At 37.4% G+C, this 23,217-nt stretch overlaps 1 protein-coding gene across 5 annotated transcripts in view; it reads right to left on the bottom strand.

Moving 5' to 3' along the window:
• RTN4 (reticulon 4) overlaps positions 1-23,217 on the bottom strand; it is a 74,833-nt gene that overhangs the window by 25,400 nt on the left and 26,216 nt on the right. Inside the window, exon 1 of one of the 5 annotated variants that reach the window (XM_069583330.1) lies at positions 10,532-11,327. The exons of 3 other annotated variants lie outside the window; for them this stretch is intronic. In XM_069583330.1, coding sequence (XP_069439431.1) covers positions 10,532-10,565 — 34 coding nt within the window. In that variant the 5' untranslated portion in view covers positions 10,566-11,327. Of the gene's footprint in view, positions 1-6,258; positions 6,445-10,531; positions 11,328-23,217 lie in introns of those variants that run through there. One more of the 5 variants, XM_069583329.1, reaches the window with a different exon arrangement.

Here is a 23,217-nt window from a genome sequence, read left to right as displayed (position 1 = left end):
TGGCAACATCCGCTGGATCATCGAAAAAGCAAGAGAGTTCCAGAAAAACATCTATTTCTGCTTTATTGACTATGCCAAAGCCTTGGACTGTGTGGATCACAATAAACTGTGGAAAATTCTGAAAGAGACGGGAATACCAGACCACCTGACCTGCCTCTTGAGACATCTGTATGCAGGTCAAGAAGCAACAGTTAGGACTGGACATGGAACAACAGACTGGTTCCAAATAGGAAAAGGAGTACGTCAAGGCTGTCTATTGTCACCCTGCTTATTTAACGTCTATGTAGAGTACATCATGAGACACGCTGGGCTGGAAGAAGCACAAGCTGGAATAAAGATAGCCAGGAGAAGTATCAATCACTTCAGATATGCAGATGACACCACCCTTATGGCAGAAAGTGAAGAGGAACTAAAAAGCCTCTTGATGAAAGTGAAAGAGGGGAGTGAAAAAGTTGGCTTAAAGCCCAACATACAGAAAACGAAGATTCATGGCATCTGGTCCCATCACTTCATGGGAAATAGATGGGGAAACCGTGGAAACAGTGTCAGACTTAATTTTTGGGGGCTCCAAAATCACTGCAGATGGTGATTGCAGCCATGAAATTAAAAGACGCTTACTCCTTGGAAGAAAAGTTATGACCAACCTGGATAGCATATTGAAAAGTAGAGACATTACTTTGCCGACTAAGGTCCATCTAGTCAAGGCTATGGTTTTTCCAGTAGTCATGTATGGATGTGAGAGTTGGACTGTGAAGAAAGCCAAAGAATTGATACTTTTGAACTGTGGTGTTGGAGAAGACTCTTGAGAGTCCCTTGGACTGCAAGGAGATCCAACCAGTCCATTCTGAAGGAGATCAGCCCTGGGTGTTCTTTGGAAGGAATGATGCTAAAGCTGAAACGCCAGTACTTTGGCCACCTCACGTGAAGAGTTGATTCATTGGAAAAGACTCTGATGCTGGGAGGGACTGGGGCCAGGAGGAGAAGGGGACGACCGAGGATGAGATGGCTGGATGGCATCACCGACTCAATGGACGTGAGTTTGAGTGAACTCTGGGAGTTGGTGATGGACAGGGAGGCCTGGCGTGCTGCAATTCATGGGGCTGCAAAGAGTCGGACACGACTGAACGACTGAACTGATTAGAGTGATATTAAATTTTATTTTTCACAATCATAGTCTTCATACTAATACATACTATGTTATTTATTATAAATCACACGCCTTAAATAAAATTTTCCCAATTGCCAGGAAAAATGAGTAGAATTCAGAGTTAATCATTTATTACCGCATAGCAAGTTTTTATCTCTATATAATAAGCAGTACTCTTGCCTGGAGAATCCTATGGACAGAGGAGCCTGGTGGACTACAGTCCCTGGGGCGGCAGAGTCAGACACGACTGAGCGACTAACACGCACACACGGTAAGCACTCGCGTGGCTAATAAACGACAGGTGAAGGTACACAGAAAGATCTGTGCAGAGTGGGAGTTCAACCTTTCAGCAAAGACAGTAAGAGAAGCTTGAGTCCTATTTCTTCCATCTATTTACCATCAGTATGACCCTGGTTAGATCACTTAACCTAGTTTCCCATGTATAAAACTGGAAAAATGATAGCCACCTAACAAGTTAAGTTGAAAATGAAATGGGACTTCACGCGTGAAAATGCTTGATGAACTAAATACTAAATAAAAGTAATGTCTGAAGAGATAAAGTCAAGTAACTCAATCAAATATTAAATACTATGCTTTCATGCTCAACTAAGCTCTGATTTTTTTAAAAGGTGAGTTCAACTTTCTCTGAAAGAAAGCACTGCTAACTTGGTTTCAGTTAGGAAGTTTCATGTTGAAGGGTACCTAGTATTGCTACAGAGTATCTCAACTAAATACCTGGCAAACCAGCCTCCCTCTTGGCCATCTCTCCTCATCCTGTAGCTTGAGTTTCTAAAAGACATTAATTTCAGACAGGTCCTTGTGTCTTTCATAACTAAATCTTCCCTGTCTTACTCCTGACAACTTTACAGTATGTTGTCCATTTTGACCACCACATATCTCAGGAAGAGACATTTTACATAAAATTAGTATAAATTCTATATTTGCCCTTTCCATAGTAATTTAGCAATCCCCTATTCTGAGCAAGGAACTGTGCAACTATTTTGTATACATTATCACTGATCACAACACCTCTATAAAGTGCTCATTACCTGCATTTCATACATAAAGAAAGTGAGGCTTAGAAGTATTAATATTATTAAATTGTGCAGGGTTACCAACTGAAATTCAGGTCTGACTATGAATGTCTCACTCCTTCCATCATACCACATTTTGTATTTAAAGGACTTTATCTAACCCCACATCCAAGGTCAGACGTGGCAGTCGAGAGGAGCTACCCCACGCCCAATGTAGGGAGCTGTGGCTGCGCTTTGCTGGAGCAGCTATGAAGAGATACCCCACGTCCAAGGTAAGAGAAACCCAAGTAAGACAGTAGGCGCTGAGAGAGGGATCAGACAGACTCAAACCACAATCACAGACAACTAGCCAATCTGATCACATGGACCACAGCCTTGTCTAACTCAGCGAAACTAAGCCATGCGGTGTGGGGCCACCCAAGACAGATGGGTCACGGTGGAGAGGCTTGACAAAATGTGGTCCACTGGAGAAGGGAACGGCAAACCACTTCAGTATTCTTGCCTTGAGAACCCCATGAACAGTATGACAAGGCAAAAAGATAGGACACTGAAATATGAACTCCCCAGGTCGGTAGGTACCCAATATGCTACTGGAGATCAGTGGAGAAATAACTCCAGAAAGAAGAGGATGAGGTGGTTGGATGGCATCACCGACTCAATGGACATGGGTTTGGGCAGACTCCAGGAGTTGGTGATGGACAGGGAGGCCTGGTGTGCTGCGATTCATGGGGTCACAAAGAGTTGGACACAACTGAGCGACTGAACTGAACTGATCAGTACTCATTAGCTCTTTATCCTTCTTGAGCAACCCCAGTTTAAATAACTGAGGAGATGCAATTTCAGTAATATAGATTCATTAACAGGACTGAATCATGTTCTGTTTAAATTGCAAATTGTGATTCCTAGAACCTATCTAAATTGTCCCTCTCTTTGAAAATAATAAATTAAAACTATAATAGCAATAGATTTAGATAGATGAGACAACATAAATCGACCACAAAACTGCACATCTTCCTAATAATGTAGCATTTTGTAAGATCAATGTCTTAAGCAATGTTGGAGAATTACTCCAAAAGAGACTGATAGTCCAATAGGCACTTCAAAATAGAATATGTGACCTCAAAAGATTAACAGTAAGCAACAGGAAAGTCATGAAAACCCTTGAGCCTTTTTTGTAAAAGGATATTATGTATGATCCACTGTGAAAATTCAACTATAAAACATGTCATTTTGTGTTAACCAATTTCATAGTAAAAACTACACATCAGAAAGCCCCCAAACTTGATTCATTTCTGTTCATTCTAAGAACTTATGCACAGCTGTGATTACAACCTAAATTTTAAATTTCATAACTGTTGGTTTTATGTTTCAAAATAAAGTCTTAAGTAAATTTTTTGCCCTCTGTTATTTGCCATGAAATTTGAGCTTACTTTAAGTGGTTGTTTCCCCTGTATTAAGTATCCTCAAGGAGAAAATGTTTCAATACAGTGCAGGAAAGTAAAACTACTATTATTGTTGCTGACTTCTAAGGAAAATCCAAACTTCTATGAGTTAAGAGAACTGTGAGGTTCCCTAACTAGCCAACCAATTTACTTAATTCATTAGTTCCTGTTGTTTCCAACACTTCCTTTAATCCCACATTCCATTTCTAGCTGTATTAAAAGAGAACCAAAAAATACAGCAGAAAATAGTTCTAACTTCTCACTTGCAATGTGCTGGCATCCACACATGACAAGAAATAGGCACCAAACCTTAGAAACAGGAAATTGCTGCAGAAGTCCTATTTTCTACTAATAAAAAATAAGTGGGAAACATACTGTTCCATTACTCCAGAAATCTGAAAAGCTTAATAAACTGAAATAGGTGGAAAAGTCAGAGCAAATTACTAGTTTAAAAAGAGAATGAACTTCACTAGTAGGTAAACCTCTATAACCTTAGTATCTATTGCATACTCAATATAAGTGCTCAATGAATAAACGGCTAATAGCACACACAGAGTGTGTGCATGCGTGTGTGTTAGTTGCTTCAGTCGTGTCCAACTCTTTGTGACCCTATGGACTGTAGCCCACCAGGTTCTTCTGTCCGTGGGATTCTCCAGACAAGAATACTGGAGTGGAGCCCTCCTCCAGAGGATATTCTCAACCCAGGAATCAAACCCGCATCTGCACCGGCAGCACATATGCAACGGTATTTTAGTGGCTATCAATACCTTACATAATGCTTAACATGTGATTGGATTAAAAATTTGAGGACAATGAAGCAGACTAAAGTAGACATATTGATATATTTATACACGATATACACATAAACACACATCCAGTAACAAAAATAAGCATTATCCTTGAGGATGACCCTATGCCACTAGCTATGTAGTGCTAAACAAATACTTCAGTCTCTTTAGTTTTCCTGTTTTCCTTACCTGTAAAACATGACTATTTAGAATAGGATAAATGACTATTAAGACGTCTTATCTATGGATAAAATATAAAAATCCTGGATTCACAAAAGTTCCTTAAGTTACTTAACTGCTCCTTTAATAAGGGGTAAGGTAAGGAGAATCTCTTATTTTTCCCATTTGAAAATACATTTTTAAAAATTCCCAAGAATGAATGTATGGGCGTCCCAGGTGGCAGTGGTAAAGAATCCTGCCAATGCAGGAGATGTGGGTTTGATCCCTGGGTCAGGAAGATCCCCTGGAAAACAGCAGGGCAACCCATTCCAGTATTCTTGCCTGGAGAATCCCATGGACAGAGGAAACTGATGGGCTACAGTCTATGAGGTTACCAAGAGTTGGACACAGTTGAATGACTGAGCGCGCACAGAATGGATGTATACGGTTCAAGGACAGGAGTAAACCTGGACGAGTATCAAAGTTCTCATTCTCTCACTCTATTGCAAAGCTATGCACAGTCAGTGAGAAGACCCAATGATGAGGCCACCGCTATTTCTTCTGCTTTCAAGGAATTTACAGACTAGAAAAAAAAAAAAAGCCAATATTTTCTACATATACGTGTGTGTGTGTGTGTGCGTGTGCACGTGTGCTGTGCTAAGCTGCTTCATTTATGTCCGACTCTGTTGAGACCCTAAGGACTATAGCCTGCCAGGCTCCTCTGCCCTTATGTCCGCCTCTGTTGAGACCCTAAGGACTATAGCCTGCCAGGCTCCTCTGCCCATGAGATTCTCCAGGCAAGGATAGCAGAGTGGATTGCCATTCCCTTCTCCAGGGGATATTCCCAACCCAGGGATCGAACTGGCGTCTCTGAACGTCTAACCTGCGTTGGCAGGCGGGTTCTTTATCACTATAGATGTAAAACTGTAACCGAAGGCACAGAATGAAACCCAAGAGATTGGAGTTCTGAGGAACACTGGATTATCTTCACTTGAGAGGTGAATACCTCAGGAAGGACTGGGCCTAAAACTTGGATTGGATTTTAGACAGAGAAAAACAGAAGCAAATGCAAAGAACAGGCATGTTGAGGGAGTAAGTCCTTCAATGTGGCTGGAGGCAGAATAATGGGAGATGGGATTACAGAGGCTAGGACTAGACTATGAATGCCTTTTAAAAGTCCAGGACAGAAGTATGAACTTGATTTGAAAAGTAAAAGAAAATCTCTTAAGCGCAATAATCACAGCCATACTTTAGGAAGTGTTTGGCTTGATACATAGGATTTAGTAGAAAAGCCAGTTAGAAGTTCTGGTGAGGAATGAGGAAAACCCAGATTTGGGTAAACATAAAAAACAGAGCAGATACTTCCATTGTTCCCACTATTTATTCACTTAAGATTTTAAACCATATAAAGGAGGAAAAAATTGCAAATTTACTCTTTTTCAACTTAAACTGGTTCTCATCAAGTAATTTACTTAAAACACAAAAATAGCTATCTTAGAAAAGAGTTAAAACCATCAAGAAAGCATATGGAGCATTTAATTTTGGCCAGGGTTTCAGGACAGGTACTTCTATACATTGCTCAAAATCATTTGCATCTTTCTGGAGGGTAGTTTTGCAACATGAATCAAAAGTCTAAATACTATAATCCAGCAATTTGGAAATAATTATAAATAAGAACAATAATTTACCTCCAATACTTTGGCCACCTGATGTGAAGAACTGACTCATTTGCAAAGACCATGATGCTGGGAAAGATTGAAGGCTGGAGGAGAAGACGACCACAGAGGATGAGATGGCTGGATGGCATCACCGACTCAACGAACATGAGCTTGAGTAAGCTCCGGAGTTGGTGATGGACAGGGAAGCCTGGCGTGCTGCAGTCCATGGGGTAGCAAACAGTCAGACACGACTGAGCGACTGAACTAAACTGAACTGATATTTGTTCTAGCACTGCTCATACTTGCAAAAACTTTAGGAATAACTTGAGTATTTAACTATATGGGATTACCAGGGCATACTTAGAAGACTACATCCATTAAAACAATGTAGAATGTTTTGTGAAGTGATAGCTTCCTTCTTCCACAGACCTTCTAAATTTTCTATAACATACACATACACACACACAGTATAACAATACTAAAGCAGTAAAAAAACTAGAAGAAATCGCTAATGAATGACTCAACATTGGGTTTCAGCTAAGTTTAGAACTGAAAAGCAGGGAGGCTTCCTCTAATCAATAGGTCTCTCAATTGATTAACATCCAAGTTCCCTTCTCAGGATTTTTGGGGGGGTGGGTTTAAGTAAGGGGTTTAGTAAGGCATGTTTCAAGCAGCAAGATTTCTTCTCTCTACCTGAATGTCAGTATAAGCATACGCCTGTATCCACATACTCAGTAACCTTACGCTTTGAAAGAAACTGAGTGACTTAGCAACAGTAGAGAAAGCCCTAAACTCCAGAAATGGTCCTAGGTCAACCTGTCTTGCCTTACAATCAAACTAGGTTTAAATGCTAGAAAACTTCTGTCCCCATTCCACACAAACTTCTCCCAAGGTTCACTTCCAGCACGTTAACTGCCAAATCCCAAAAGCACTGGTAATAATGCGTAGTGTTGCACATTTCTAAAATTCAACAGGGTCCACAGTCATTCCTCCATCGTCACATTAAATGACTTCTCTGTAGTGTTTTAACCACCCATTCTGTTTTCTCTTGAAAAATCTCTCTCTCCTTAAGATCAGGGAACCGGCACGATCCTGCTTGGACTCTAATTTCCTTGTCTTCCTGGTCCGCACATCCCCACTATTTCAATAGGTTTTATTTCCTTACTTAACCTTCTGTTCTTTTTACGCTAATATCCTCACAGTATTCATCTGTCTCACTTTGCATTCAATTCTCAATTAGTCATTCATCATTAAGCCTGTCATTTCACTAAGCTTCAGTAAATTTCCAAAATGGAACTTGGCATCATTTCTACCTACTTTAGCTCTATTTCCACTGACACTAAAGCATGAGCACTGCCAAAGTTTCACTCTGAAATTTCATGTTGTCCTCCGAGTCCCTCCCTCACCCTAGTCCCACAAATCTATGTCAAATGTCAAGTACTCCTCTCTAAGTTTCTCAAACCTGCCACCCCTTTTCATTCTTATTTCAGGCCAAATCTAGGCACTATTTGCTTTAAACGTGGGCACAAATATAGTCATCCCCTTCTGCCTCTAAGTTCTTCTCCAATTTATCTTATATAGCACCCCAAAACAGTCTTTAAAACTTCCAAAGGCTCTTCACTCCTTTTATGATAAAATCCAAAGATTGCAGTGTCTTCTGCAATCTGACCCAGAGTATCTTTTCATAAAACCAGAGAACATCAACACTGGTACACCAGAAATCATGCAAAAGAGGAAAATGAAGACAAAAATAAGGTTCAGTTTCTTACGCTGGCCAAAATCACACACAAAGAAAAACCACAGAAAGAGAAACCTGAAAACATAGATTGGGGTTTCCTAAATGTGTCTGATTATAACATAAATGGTGTTATAACCCTAGTGTCAAGGCCACACACTTCCCCTGTAAGTTCTGATTTGGTAGACCTGAATAGGATCACAGGAATCCATACAAAAAAGAAGGTAATTCTTCTCTTCAAGGAACTTTGAGGAAACCTGACCTAGATCTTACAAATCTTCTACATTCTTTAATCATACCAATCTTATCTTGCAGCTACTATCCTATAAACATTCTGTTCTACCCAGAAAGCTCTATTATACCTTGTTTAGCGGTTAAATCATTCTCCCACCCCACCCAAATCTCCAAACCTACCTATTCCTTCTATTTTGGGCTCTTTAAAATCTTTTGACTGTCTTAATCAGTGCTTTTCAAATCAACCTCAATGGTCAAGTACTTCATAGATTTCATCTGTTATAAGTATTCCACTAAGAACAACAGAAAACCCAATACGAAAAATATATAAAAGAATATAAATTATTAATGTGGGGCTTAGCCTGAAAGATAGAATGTCTTCAACAATAATCAGCAAAAACAAAAACAAAACCAAACTTTAAACACTGAAATCAGAATATCTCATTTCTTTATACCCTTCTATATTACCATCATTAGATGTGACAACTGGATGAACAGGGGTGGTAAGGGAGGAGAAAAATATATGTATGGGCTTAAGACTGTTTTTTGTTTAGTATACCTAGAGAGCTTAGATTAGATTCTTTCCTCTATTGTCACACTTTTCATAAAATGAAGAAAAACTCACTCCATGGTAGTTTCAGCTTCTCACTGCTTTCCACTTAAGTCATAACCTCTAATCTGCAACACTGAAATTATCTGCTGAAAACACTAAAATATAACTTAACAAATGAATACGCACAATAGATAAAGTTAGTCTTCCCACGTAAAAAAGCCAAAGGCAGGCACTAAAAAAAGTATCAGGCCATTCCACTTACATACAAAATGAGGCTCTCCAGAGACATTTCAGAATAAATTTGATTTTATATATAGTGCCTGAAAATAATCAAAATAAATCTCTGGTATAATATGGATTATACTCGATCTTAATTTCTCCAATATCAAAGTATTCCTAAATTAGTTCAGCAAATAAAGAACTTAAGACGTTGTTAAATGGTCTAACGTTCAAATTATTAATATAGAGACTTAACGGTTGCTGAGTAGGCTGTGATGTGACTTTTCACTTATTTTTAAAGTCTATATTTATTGTATTGTTACCCCTAGTGATGTTTTTACTTAACAAAACCTAATAAAGCAATTTACTTTCACTTTCTAATGCTAATGGTCAGAAGGATGAATAAAAATCCTTCTCTTCATTAAATTCATATGTAAGGAAACCATAAAGGTAAAAAAAATCCAGCTATATTGTTTTTTGTTCTTTAAGTGTTAACTATAAACTCTTTCAAATGTCTCAATATGACCTCAATCTTAAGCTCACCTTTTTCCCACAATACTTTACTGACCAAATTTTTAGATATTGTAATTAGCTCCACATACTGCTTTTAGAAACATTTACCACCAATCCTGCTAACAATTTTGCTATAGAAATATTTTAATTATAAAACTTAAATGTGGCCAAAAAATTGCTTGTATGGAATGTCTAATCAGACTACTTAAAAACAGCTCTAACAATTTTTAAAATAATTTATTATAAGGTCAGATATACAGTCTGATATACCTTCCTTTTTCCTTAAAATGGCACATTTAACCATCTACATAATAAAATATTTTTAAAATATTCATTACACTCATGAGCTTAAATTCTTACACAACCCAGATCCACTGAGACTTGAAAGGATCTGGGCTTTCAAGGGGGAGGAAAGGGGATCAAGATCACTGATTGGTTATTACAAGGACAAAGGTTACTGATTTAAATATAGACACACAGTTAAAACTACTGTGTATATATTTTAAACGTTTTAAGACATACAAAATTATAATCTAATTAAAAGGTAACTGGTAATAACTTTAAAGGTTCAATAATATTTCCAAAGAAGAAAACAGGCTTAGTGCAAACACAGAATCTTGCTGCCTACAAATCTTTGGATAGAATTTCAACTATACCAAGTAAGCTTTAAAAAAAAAAAAAAAATACTGAGTCACAGAAAATATGTCTTTACGGAATACAAACATGCCTATGTAGATTTATCACACCCAAGTGACCAAATGAAATTCTGTTAAAAGGACATTGTTTAAAACATGAAAGATTTAAGAACAGAACCTAATCAACGACAGGACTGCAAAGACGAAATAGACTGCCAGTGAAACAGAACAGCGTGACATTTTCTCATACACAGCCAAATGCAAAAACATTTGAAATAGCTGATTTAATCCTTTACTCCTAAACCCTTATCAACTTCATTTTCAATCCAAAATAGATCTAAATTGCAAAGGTTATTCATAGAGATACATTACTGGTCACATAAAAAATGAACAAAAGATTAAAAGCAGATATACCCTTGTCCTTCCAATTTTTCTTCTGACCGTCCATCTCTTGTCACGATCTGCCCTACAGATGCAATTATCAATTATGCATACCAGCAGAAAAGCTGCAACTGCAAAAATCTACCCCGAGACATGAAATACCCGTTTCCTCAACCGAAGCCTGCAGTCTCCTCTGCTGCACAACTGCAGCAGGACTGAAGTCACCTGACGCCTTCTGGGTGTGGAACAGTCTGACGCAGTGCAATCTGTAACTAGGCTACCAATGCCGAGGCACTGCCGCCTTCTTCTGTCTGCTTATTGTTCTAGTCTCTTTTGCTTGTTGCTCACACCCAATGGAGCTACTTTTGTAGGGTGGGGTGGGGTGGGAGGCAAGCTATCAAAAGAAAGGAAAGAAAAGAGGGTTGCTCTGGCAGAGTTAATCACTGAATATATCTGTAACATACTTGAAGATCACATTCGGTTTTTGTTTTTTTTCTTGACAAGGGAATTATGCTGCTGCTTTCCAGCCGCATTTAAAACTTTAAAATTAATGATTACCTGATAAGATAAAAATGGACTGATCCAAAGAAGGGTAACAGCTTAAATTTCAAGTCTTGCAAATGCATTCTCTTTTTACTTTCTCCTAAATTATCAGCATTTTGCACCCTTATGAGGGTATGACAAGAGAATCTTAAAAGTTAAATTATTACTGTTTCTTGAATATAAATTAAATACAAAAAGTTTTTATTCTATTTCAGCAATCTATTTCTAATATAATGCTATTTTTTTCTTCTTTTGCAATTACAGAAATCCAGAGACTTGCAAATATACACTTATTCGTAATCACCACCTGCTCCAACTCAATCTTTCAATAAATATCTATTAGACACTACTGCAGGTACTATTAATAGACTCTTTGCTTGAGGAGAAATATTCACATGCTAATTATACCATTCACTTTGGGAAAGTGACATAAGACCAAAATAAAATTTTACTGATAAATACAAAAACAAATCTAAGGAATTTCCAAAATTTTTATTATAAAATTATAAAACTGACATTCATTTCAGTACAGAATATTTTATCTTTACTAACATTTCAAACTGGTTTGACTAATGCTATCATTTGACTTTAGCAGGAAAGGCAACATATATTTTTTAATGCTTTATATGCTGAAGTATAAAGAATGGAGCCTATACAGGAAACTACATACTTCAGAAGATTAGCTACAATGAAATAGTATAACATATATATATGTTTTATATATATATTATATATATATATGTATACATATTAGAACTTGCTGTAAAACTGGGGCTTCAGAAAACCCGTGATCATATCAGAAGTGGCCTGAATAAAGAACTCAGTTCTTTCCCTCTCTGCCTCTCTAACTCCAAACACAAATAAAGCGAAGCAATTTTTAAAGAGAGTCTAGTATTCTCAGATAAAAAGTTAATATTTAACTTTAAATTCTCCTCACTGGACCCTTGGATAATGCGATATTTGAGAACACTGTCACTAAGTCATATCACAGCTGAAAATCTCTGGCCTCTTCCTGCAGTAGTTAGAAATGCCAAAATATGCGCTAACTAAGTAACATTTCCAAAGCAGTATTTTCTAATAATGAATTCCTCAAGACTGAAGGCCGGTAACTACTTTAACATTAGAATAATGCACTCAAAAACATCGCCGAAACAGTTTCCAAGTCAGAGATTACTACACTAACAGGAGAGGGAAAAAAGAATTCTTGAGACAAAAGGTATTTACTATCCATATTATTCACATCTTCTGCTCCTTGACTCGGTTCAGTCTAGGATTTCAGACAGCAGAGGTCTGTATTTTGAATTAGGCAGCAATACGTAAGCTGTAAGACCTCCCAGGCCACCTCTTGCAAGATAGTCCTCCTTTTCCATTTCTTTCCTTCCTCTAATTCTGAACCCCAGAAAAACTCAAGTTTTTGTTTTGCTTTGTTTGCTTTGTGATGTTTAGAGATGAAGACAAATAAGGTGAGAAAGAAGGGATCATTTGGGTTGAAGTGCTACTCTCTAAATTGGCAGTTGCTAGTATACAATTCTTAATAACTAAAAAAAATTATTTCTACTTTCCAGCAATGGACAACAGGAATTTGTAATAAAAAAGTTATAGTTACAGAGTAGTTTTAAACTTACTTCAAAATTTAATTATTCTGAGCTATACCAAAGTATGAAACTAAACATAGGTCCCATTACTGAAAGGGATAAAGTATAATGCTTAACACCATATGCTGTAATATAATGCCCTCTATGGACTAAATTATAGCACTTCAGCATTAATTACTGAATTTAACCTAAGACATGAACAAAGACTGTATTCTAGACAATGAACAAGCTAAAAATAACCAAAAAATAATGAACATTCTAAGATCTATAAACAATTTCATATAAGCTGCTAAAAATGAACGCTACAAACCATAAAGAAACTGAAAGTGATACTATTCAATGAGAACTAAATAAACGTTGATTTCTTATATTATAATCCAAAATAAATACAAAAGATCCAAAGCATTTTAAAATTTGGAATTAAATAGTCATTAGGTTTTGAACAAATCTTTGAAAACTTTTAAGTTTTCGCTGAATACATGTTTGGGGGAATCTTCAGGGTCACTTCATAATGTTTATCATAGCATGATTCAAGCATTTGTTTGATTCAATGTTGTGCCTGAATTCAAAATCCTCTTATATATAAAGTCATTTCTTAGTGTGAAGCAAATATGCACAACTCACTAAACTCCTTTGCCCAACTGAATATGGTGGATTACAGAGCATTCCACAGATACCCTTTTCTGTCTCCAACACTAGATGGCACCAACACCCACAGTACAGTTGACTGTCCAACCCAAGACATGCAATCTGGCAAAAACTACTCAATTTTCCAGCTCTTTCCCAGGATTGATTGGCAGTCAGGAACTAGATCAAAGTACCATGGGAAAATGAAAATAATTCCAACACCAAAAAAACATGTGGAATAAAACGATCTTTGACCAGAATTCAAAATCAATTTCGAACAGATTGGAATTAAACAAAGAAAGAAAGTGAAGTCGCACAGTCGTGTCTGACTCTCTGCGATCCCATGGACTGTAGCCTACCAGGTTCCTCGGTCCATGGAATCTTCCAGGCAATAGTACTGGAATGGGCTGCCATTTCCTTCTCCAGGGGATCTTCCCAACCCAGGGATCGAACCCGGGTCTCCCGCACTGCAGGCAGACACTTTACCGTCTGAGCCACCAGGGAAGCCCAAATTAAAAATTGAAAATGAAGCTATAAATTAGTAAATAAATTAAAGGTTATAAATATTCCCATGTGAAAACTGAAAATATCCACTAAAAAGTGAAATAAAATTTAGAAAACTAAGGGAAAATTATAAAATGACAAAAATTTGCATCTTTGTTCTGTATACAAAGAACTCTCAAAATCAGAAAGAGGTGATTCTAAATTTTAAATGGGCAAAGGGGATGAACAGGCACTTCAAACAATAAATACAAATAATCGATAAATATGTGGAACACGTTCACTTTCATTAATAATCAAAGATCAAAACAGCAAGATAGTTACTTTAACCTGTCAAACTACTAAAGGTTTAAAAAAAAAAAGCCAAGTACACAATGTCTGGAAGGACACTTACGAAGAAGTCCTAGTAAATGACTCTAGGAAGGCACACTAGCTGGTTAAGAAAGGGAGAAGACTTTACTGTAATTAGACTTTTTGAACTTTGTATAATGTGTAAGTCATTAACTATCAAAAAATTTTTTTAATTAATAAATATTAATTGTTGGTAATCAACAGAGCAATGGGTTTTCTAACTATTAGAAAGGCAAAAATTAGTCCAAGTCCTGACAAGGGATTAATCTCCAAAATATACAAACAGCTCATGCAGCTCAATATCAAAAACCAAACATCCCAATCCAAAAATGGGGAGAATTAAACAGACATTTCTCCAAAGACGTAAAGATGGTCAACAAACACATGAAAAGATGTTCACCATCGCTAATTATTAGAAAGATACAAGTCAAAACTACAATATCACCTCCCACCAGTAAGAATGGCCATCATCAAAAACAAAAAATCTACAAACAATAAGTGCTGGAGAGAGTGTCGAGAAAAGGGAACCCTCCTACAGTGTTAGTGGGAATGTAAATTGGTACAACCATTATGGAGAACAGTATGGTGGATCCTTAAAAAACTAAAAATAGAGCTACCACATGACCCAGCAATCCCACTACTGGGCATATACCCTGAGAAAACCATAATTCAAAAGGACATATGCAGCGCAATGTTCACGGCAGCACCATTTACAGCAGTCAGACACGGAAGCAACCTAAATGACTGTCAACAGAGTGGATAAAGATGATATGGTACATATATACAATGGAATATTACTCAGCCACAAAAAAGAACAAAATAATGCCAGTTGCAGCAACATGCATGGATCTATCAAGATGATCATGCTGACTGAAGTAAGCCAGAGAAAGACAAATATCACATACTGCTTATGTGCTTGCGTGCTAAGTCACTTTCAGTCGTGTTCAACTCTGTGAGATACTATGGACTATAGCCCGCCAGGCTCCTCTGTCCATGGGATTCTCCAGGCGAAAATACTGGAGTGGGTTACCATGCCCTCCCTTCAGGGGATCTTCCCAACCCAGGGATCAAACCCACGTCTCTTACATCTCCTGCACTGGCAGGCAGGTTCTTTACCACTAGCGCCACATGGGAAGCCCCATATTGATTATACACAGAATCTTATTAAAAAAAAAAAAAAGGTACAAATGAACTTATTTACAAAACAAAAATAGAGTCAGACATGTAGAAAACAAACTTATGGTTACCAGGGGGAAGGGATAAATTGAGACTAAATTGAGACTATACATACTACTACATATAAAATATATAAGGACCTATAGTATAGCACAATGAGCTCTACTCAATACTCTATAAAGACCTATATGAGAAAAGAATCTATTAAAAGATTGGGTACATGCATAACTGATTCACTTCATTGTACACTTGAAGCTAACACAACTTTGTAAATCAACTATATTTCAATAAAAAATTATTTTGCAAAGTTAGCCCAATATCTGAAACACCGTAGAAGCTCAAAAGGTATTGTGTTTACTATACCTAATTTGCTATGCAACCTTGGAGAAGTTTCTTAACATTCCTGGACTTAGGTTTTTTCATCCATTAAGTGATTCCCTCTTTCAGATTATGATGAAGACTAAATGAGATGACTTACGTGAAAGTTCTTGGTGCTTAAAAGATTTCCCATAAATGGCAGTCCCTCCTTTCCAGGTAAAATGCAAATAATTAGGCTTTCCTTGGCCGTTCAAAATACTTAGTTTAAAAACATCCCAAATAGGAAGAACACCTAAAAGTGAAAGCGAACTGAAACAAATCTAACTTTATTTCAAATGAGTAGTATAACCACACTGGAGTGGGGGAAAATGGAAGGAAAAGGGAAAATAAAACCAATCCAAGTAACTGCGCAGGGCTGAGGCAGGTTGTCAGGTGGATTTGAAAAATAATCCTCTTCATTATTTTATTATAATGATATTATAAAACATTCTAAGACTATTTTAGATGCATTCAAGGATTAAACAAATTAATAAGTGTGCGGAGTCATGTTCTCACTATAGAAAAGTGTTAAGTCACTCAGTCGTGTCTGGCTCTCTGCAACCCCATGGACTATAGCTTGCCAAGCTTCTCTGTCCAAGGAACTCGCCAGGCAAGAATACTGCAGTGGGAAAGCCATTCCCCTTCTCCAGGGGATCTTCCTGACCCAGGGATCAAACCCGTGTTTCCTACATTACAAGCAGATTCTCTACCATCTGAGGGAAAATACAAATGTGAAATGAGGGAAGCAAGAAACAGTACTCTAGGAATGTTTTGGATCTGGAAGTATATATAAACTCATGACTTCATAAATACATGGATGTACTTATGTTTATTCGTATGTGTGTATACAAGTATTTCCTCCCTCTGTCCATTGAAAGGGCTAAAATGCACAGATCCCACAGGAGCAAAGTACAACTCTTCGTATTTTACATCCAGCTCTTGATCACTGAAAGGAATCAGGGACCCTTGGAGAAACTGCTGGCTTTGTGTCTGGGACAAAGCGGGCAAAAGATGAGCCTAGAACATTTCATTATGTTAGAAAGTAGGAAGTGTTTCCCTCTTCACTTAAAAGGATAGCTGCATGTCACTGAGCCAACTCGAAGGGGAGCCCTTCAAATCTGGGTCAGTTTATAACCAAAATAATTTAAGTATGGTAATGATTTGTAAACCATTAGGGGAAAAGAGAAATTCATGGATCCATACTGATAATTAATTAGTCAACTAACAGAAAAACAGATTTCTTGCTACGAGTAGAACACTGGTATTGACTGACAAATGTGGAGGAAGTTTTAGAACTGGAAAATCAACTTTTGTAAATTTAGTAGTAAAGAATAAATCAACCAAGATTCATCAATAGACACTAAATCTAGGGAAAGAATTTTAATAAAGGGCAGGATATTTGCAGTGTCACCCATCAGCTGTCACGAAGGACAATAATCATATAAGGAAATCAGGAACCACTTGACCAAATGGCCTAGATTAACCTCATCAATGAAGGACTGATGGATAGTAGGTACCTCCAGATTGACATCATGAGAGGGGCACTACACCGTCTTCATTTTGGCCATGAATCATAACCTCAATCTAATCACAAACAAACATTACACAAATGCAAAAACAAACAAACAAACAAAAAAAAAACCAAGGAATTTTCTACTAAAACGAGAGAAGGGAAAGGGCCTGTTTTCTTCAAAAACGTTACTCATTAAGAGAAAAACTGGATATGCTGCAGATTAAAGGAACCAAAGGCAACATAACAATATAAAACTTGGCTCTAGACTGGACCCTACAGTAGAGGACACTAGGTCAACTAACAACTGGAATATGAATGGTAGATTAGAAAAAAGCACTGTTATCAATGTAAAGTTACAAAGTTAATAGCTGTACTGGGGTTATGTAACAGAATATCCCTTTTTGAAGTATTTAGGGGTAACACAGAATGTACAGAACTTATCTCATGGGCTCTGGAAAAAAGGGTGTATTTATGTATCCATTGTCTAGTTATCACTAGAGAAATATCAATAACCGCAGATATGCAGATGACACCACCCTTATGGCAGAAAGTGAAGAGGAACTAATTGATGTGATCACTAATCTAGAGCCAGACATCTTGGAATGTGAAGTCAAGTGGGCCTTAGAAAGCATCACTATGAACAAAGCTAGTGGAGGTGATGGAATTCCAGTGGAGCTGTTTCAAATCCTGAAAGATGATGCTGTGAAAGTGCTGCACTCAATATACCAGCAAATTTGGAAAACTCAGCAGTGGCCACAGGACTGGAAAAGGTCAGTTTTCATTCCAATTCCAAAGAAAGGCAATGCAAAAGAATGCTCAAACTACCGCACAATTGCACTCATCTCATATGCTAGTAAAGTAATGCTTAAAATTCTCCAAGCCAGACTTCAGCAATACGTGAACTATGAACTCCCTGATGTTCAAGCTGGTTTTAGAAAAGGCACAGGAACCAGAGATCAAATTGCCAACATCCACTGGATCATGGAAAAAGCAAGAGAGTTCCAGAAAAATATCTATTTCTGCTTTCTTCACTATGCCAAAGCCTTTGACTGTGTGGATCACAATCAACTGTGGAAAATTCTGAAACAGATGGGAATACCAGACCATCTGACCTGCCTCTTGAGAAATCTGTATGCAGGTCAGGAAGCAACAGTTAGAACTGGACATGGAACAATAGACTGGTTCCAAATAGGAAAAGGAGTACATCAAGGCTGTATACTGCCCCCCTGCTTATTTAACTTCTATGCAGAGTACATCATGAGAAACGCTGGACTGGAAGAAACACAAGCTGGAATCAAGCTTGCTGGGAGAAATATCAATCACCTCAGATATGCAAATGACACCACCCTTATGGCAGAAAGTGAAGAGGAACTCAAAAGCCTCTTGATGAAAGTGAGAGAGGAGAGTGAAAAAGTTGGCTTAAAGCTCAACATATAGAAAACGAAGATCATGGCATCTGGTCCCATCACCTCATGGGAAATAGATGGGGAAACAGTGGAAACAGTGTCAGACTTAATTTTTTGGGGCTCCAAAATCACTGCAGACAGTGACTGCAGCCATGAAATTACAAGACGCTTACTACTTGGAAGAAAAGTTATGACCAACCTAGATAGCATATTCAAAGGCAGAGACATTACTTTGCCGACTAAGGTCCGTCTAGTCAAGGTTTTTCCTGTGGTCATGTATGGATGTGAGGGTTGGATTGTGAAGAAGGCTGAGAGCCAAAGAATTGATGCTTTTGAACTGTGGTGTTGGAGAAGACTCTTGAGAGTCCCTTGGACTGCAAGGAGATCCAACCAGTCCATTCTGAAGGAGATCAGCCCTGGGATTTCTTTGGAAGGAATGATGGTAAAGCTGAAGCTCCAGTACTTTGGCCACCTCATGTGAAGAGTTGACTCATTGGAAAAGACTCTGATGCTGGGAGGGATTGGGGGTAGGAGGAGAAGGGGACGACAGAGGATGAGATGGCTGGATGGCATCACTGACTCGATGGACGTGAATCTGAGTGAACTCCGGGAGTTGGTGATGGACAGGGAGGCCTGGTGTGCTGCGATTCATGGGGTTGCAAGGAGTCAGACACGACTGAGCGACTGAACTGAACTGTCTAGTTATTTACTAAAAGAGATCATAAATAATAAAGCAAATGGGGAAATGTTAGTAGGTAAATTTAGATGAAAAGTGTAAGACATTCTTTGTACCTTTATTTTTGCAATTGTTTTTAAGTTTGAAATTACTCCCAAATGAAAGTTGTTTTTAAAAAAGCAATTATCTTAAAAACTCAAGTGGTACCATAGGTTTCCTAAAAATTCAGCTTAATTCCAGTCACAGGAAATTTAGCATCTAATGTGTAATAAACCCTCTTTTAACACAGATTGGTTTTTCATTTTAGTTCTGAATAAACCTGATGTTTCTTTTCACCGAGTCCGTCATGGCCAGTTTGCAAAGTCATCTGTCTGTAGCTTCAAGTGAATAAGTTTCTACATACTGACCATAATACCCACACATTGCCCCCAAAATATCAAAACAGGATCTAGAAAACTTTTTTCATATTTATATAAATGAATAAGTCTATATGTTTACTCACATTTGCTAACTCTAACTTTTAAAGTAGCATCTCTTTGTGAAGCCATTCCTAATATCCCAAGGTAGAGAGAGCCTCTTTGTGCCCTTAGTATTGTTAATGATCTTCCAATCATTATACATTTATATCCCTGAACTGTCACTCTATGCCAAACTGAGATTTCCATTTGTCATCTGAGAAAAACATTTCAATTGTCATCTGGTAGTGCTATCAGTTAACTATTCAGAAGTTTCACTATATGGGTCTAAATTTAGTAGTATAAATTTAAGCAATTATTAAAATATTTTAACTTAGATATTTATATTTAAAATAAGTGGAAAGTGAAAAATTAAAATGCCAATGATAATCATAATATATCTTAAGCAAAAAATAAAAACCATCAAGGTAGCAAAAGCATAAATCTTTAGTTACAAATCTTCTTTAAAGAAAATAAAGAACATATATGAAACGCTCAGCCTCTAAATAATGAGGTACAGTGAAGCAAAAAGTAACATTATGAACGTTCATAATTATGAACTGAGAGAAACCAGTATTTACATTTTATTACTAAGTATACACTTTGAGGGAATTCCCTGGTTGTCCAGTGGTTAGGACTCAGTGCTTTCACCACAGTGGGCCGTATTTAATCCCTCGTCAGGGAATTAAGATCCCACAGGTCATGTGGTATGGCCAAAAAAGTAAAAAGAATACAGCTTGGCTGAACCAGATAAACGGCATGAATATAAAAGCAAAGAGAAGCTTTAAAAAATGGTCCAGATTCATAAGTAATCAAAAAAATTCAAATTAAAACAAAAAAATGTTTCCTTTATTTTTCAAAATGGCAAAAATCATTTAAAAAATAAAGAAGCTACCACTTGTTGAATGCCTATTTATGCCAGGTAATTTCTAGGCCTTTTTAAAAAGAACATTTAATAAACTTTTTTATTTTACAATAGTTTTGGATTAACAGAAAAATCACAAGAATATTACAGAGAGTTAGCATATACCCTGTACTCAGTTTCTTATTATATTACTATGGTACACTTGTCACATATAATGAGTCAATAGTGATACATTTTCATTAACTAAAGTCCATGTTTTATTTGGGTTCTCTTAGTTTTCACATAATCTCCTCTTTCTGTCCTAGTATTCCATCCAGGCTATCACATTACATTTAATCATCATGTCTCCTTAGTTTCTCAGACGCCATTGTTTCTGATGACCTTGACAGTTTTGAGAAGTACTAGCCAGATTATTTTGTAGGATGTCCCTCAGTTTGGGTCCAGACTATCAGCATAACTTATCACTGTGGATGTTAACCCTGGCACCTGGCCGAGGGAGTATTTCAGGCTTCTCCACTACATAAGTGACTTTTTCTCCCTTTTCCACGCTGTACTCTTTGTCATACTGAGTGAAGTCAGACAGAGAAAGACAAATATCATATGACACCGCTTTTATGTTGAATCTAAAAAAAAGTGTACAAATAAACTTATTTACAAAAATGAAATAGTCACAGATATAGAAAATAAACTTGTGGTTATGTGGGGGGGGGCGGTTAGGAAAGGGGAAGGATAAATTGGAAGATTGAGATTAACATTTACACACTACTACATATAAAATAGGTAACTAATAAGGACCTAATATATAGCACAGGGAACTCTACTCAATATGCTATAATGGCCTATATGGGAAAAGAACCTAAAAGAGAGTGGATGTATGATATATAGAACAGATTCACTTGACTGCACAACCTGAAACTGATACAATAGTGTTTATCAACTATATCCCAATAAGTATAAAAAACAAAGCAAAAAATAATTTTGATAAAATACCTTTTTATCAAGGGAAAAGAAGACTAGCATTCATTTTTCTCCTAATTAATTTTATCTAAAAATATCAACAAGGCATCAAAGTCTGCATCACATTTTGCTCATCTCCTTTGCTGATTAAAATCAGTCTTTTTTCCCCCCAATTAAAATTGAATCCTGCCTATAAATATCATTTTAAGAAAACAAGGAGAACAAATTGGAGATAAATTATCTGAGCAAGTTTAATTTTTATTTAACACTGACTAATGTTTTCACATTTAAAAGTATATTCAGTAAGAAGATACAGAAATTAAAAGAAAAAAACACCTAGATCACAAACAAGGATGCAGAAAATCATTAGCCCTCTGAGAACAGAGATGACCATTACAACTCCCTTCCTTCTGACAAATCCTCGATCCTTATCTTAACTAAGCCTCTCCAGAATTTGTTCATGTCGATCAATTCTTCCACCTGTAACCCTTCCCCCGTAGTTGACGTCTGTGGCTTTAACGACTGCCTCGAGTCCACAGTAAATACATGCATACAGTTAAGGTCCCTCTCAAGAGCTTCCTATGTATGATCTCTCTCATTCTTGGATGTCACATAGGTACCTAATTACAACATTCTCAGAACTGAATTTTTATTGGTCATCTGGTGACACGGATGAACCCAGAGCCTGACACACACAGTGAAGTATGTCAGAAAGAGAAAAACATATATGTGGTATCTAGAAAAATGGTACTGATGAACCAATTTGCAGGGCAGGAATAGAGCTGCAGTCAGGAACAGACTTGCGGACACAGATGGGAAGGAGAGGGTGGGACGAACTGAGAGCGGCACTGCCACAGAAACACGACCATGCTAACAGATAACCAATGGGAAGCTACTGTGTAACATGAGGAGCTCAGCTCCATGCTCTGATGACCTAGAGGGGTGGGACAGGGCTGGGTGGCAGGGAGGTTCTAGAGGGAGGGCATATACTATACATACAGCTGATGCACAGCAGAAACTAGCACTACACTGTAAAGCAATTACACTCCAACTAAAAACCATTTTAAAAAGGCATCTGCCTTGCACATGAATAATCTACAGGCAATATATACTACTATGTCTAATAGACACTGAGCACTCTTAGAAAAAAAACAACTGAGCATTTTCTCCCATTAAACCCACTTTATTTTCTCATGTTTCCAACTCAGTTTCTCACACTGCCATCCATGTACCTGCACATGAAAGGAACCCAGGTTCCCCAGAGAAAGCTTTAACTCCTCCCCTTATCTTCATGTCCGATTCCAATCAAACACTATTACTTACGTCTCTGTGCCCATCCCACTGCCTTAATGCTCATGATCTCCCCTTTCTTTGATTATAGCAACAAACTGTAAACTGGTCTCTGCCACCAGTACTACCTATCTCCAATGCCTAAGTATATTCAGTAAATTCATAGTAATCACTACATATTTTTATAGAAAACACATCTAAATTAGGATGCTAAATAAAAACAAATGCACAAGTTACTTTACACAAATCAGGTATGTGGGAAATGTGGAGTCAACAAGAAAAAAATGAGAATTAGTACTTTCCAGGAGAATTAATAGCATACCTCAATGTACACTTCAACAAAATGTCTAATACTCAATATGCTTAACTTTACACCTATTACTGGAATTACTGCATTATACTGAAAC

This window comes from Ovis canadensis, chromosome 3, assembly GCF_042477335.2.
Source record: "Ovis canadensis isolate MfBH-ARS-UI-01 breed Bighorn chromosome 3, ARS-UI_OviCan_v2, whole genome shotgun sequence".
In the NCBI taxonomy this organism is placed as follows: Eukaryota; Metazoa; Chordata; class Mammalia; order Artiodactyla; family Bovidae; genus Ovis; species Ovis canadensis.
The sequence above is the reverse complement of the archived record's forward strand: the minus strand, read 5'-3'. Positions and strand labels throughout refer to the sequence as shown.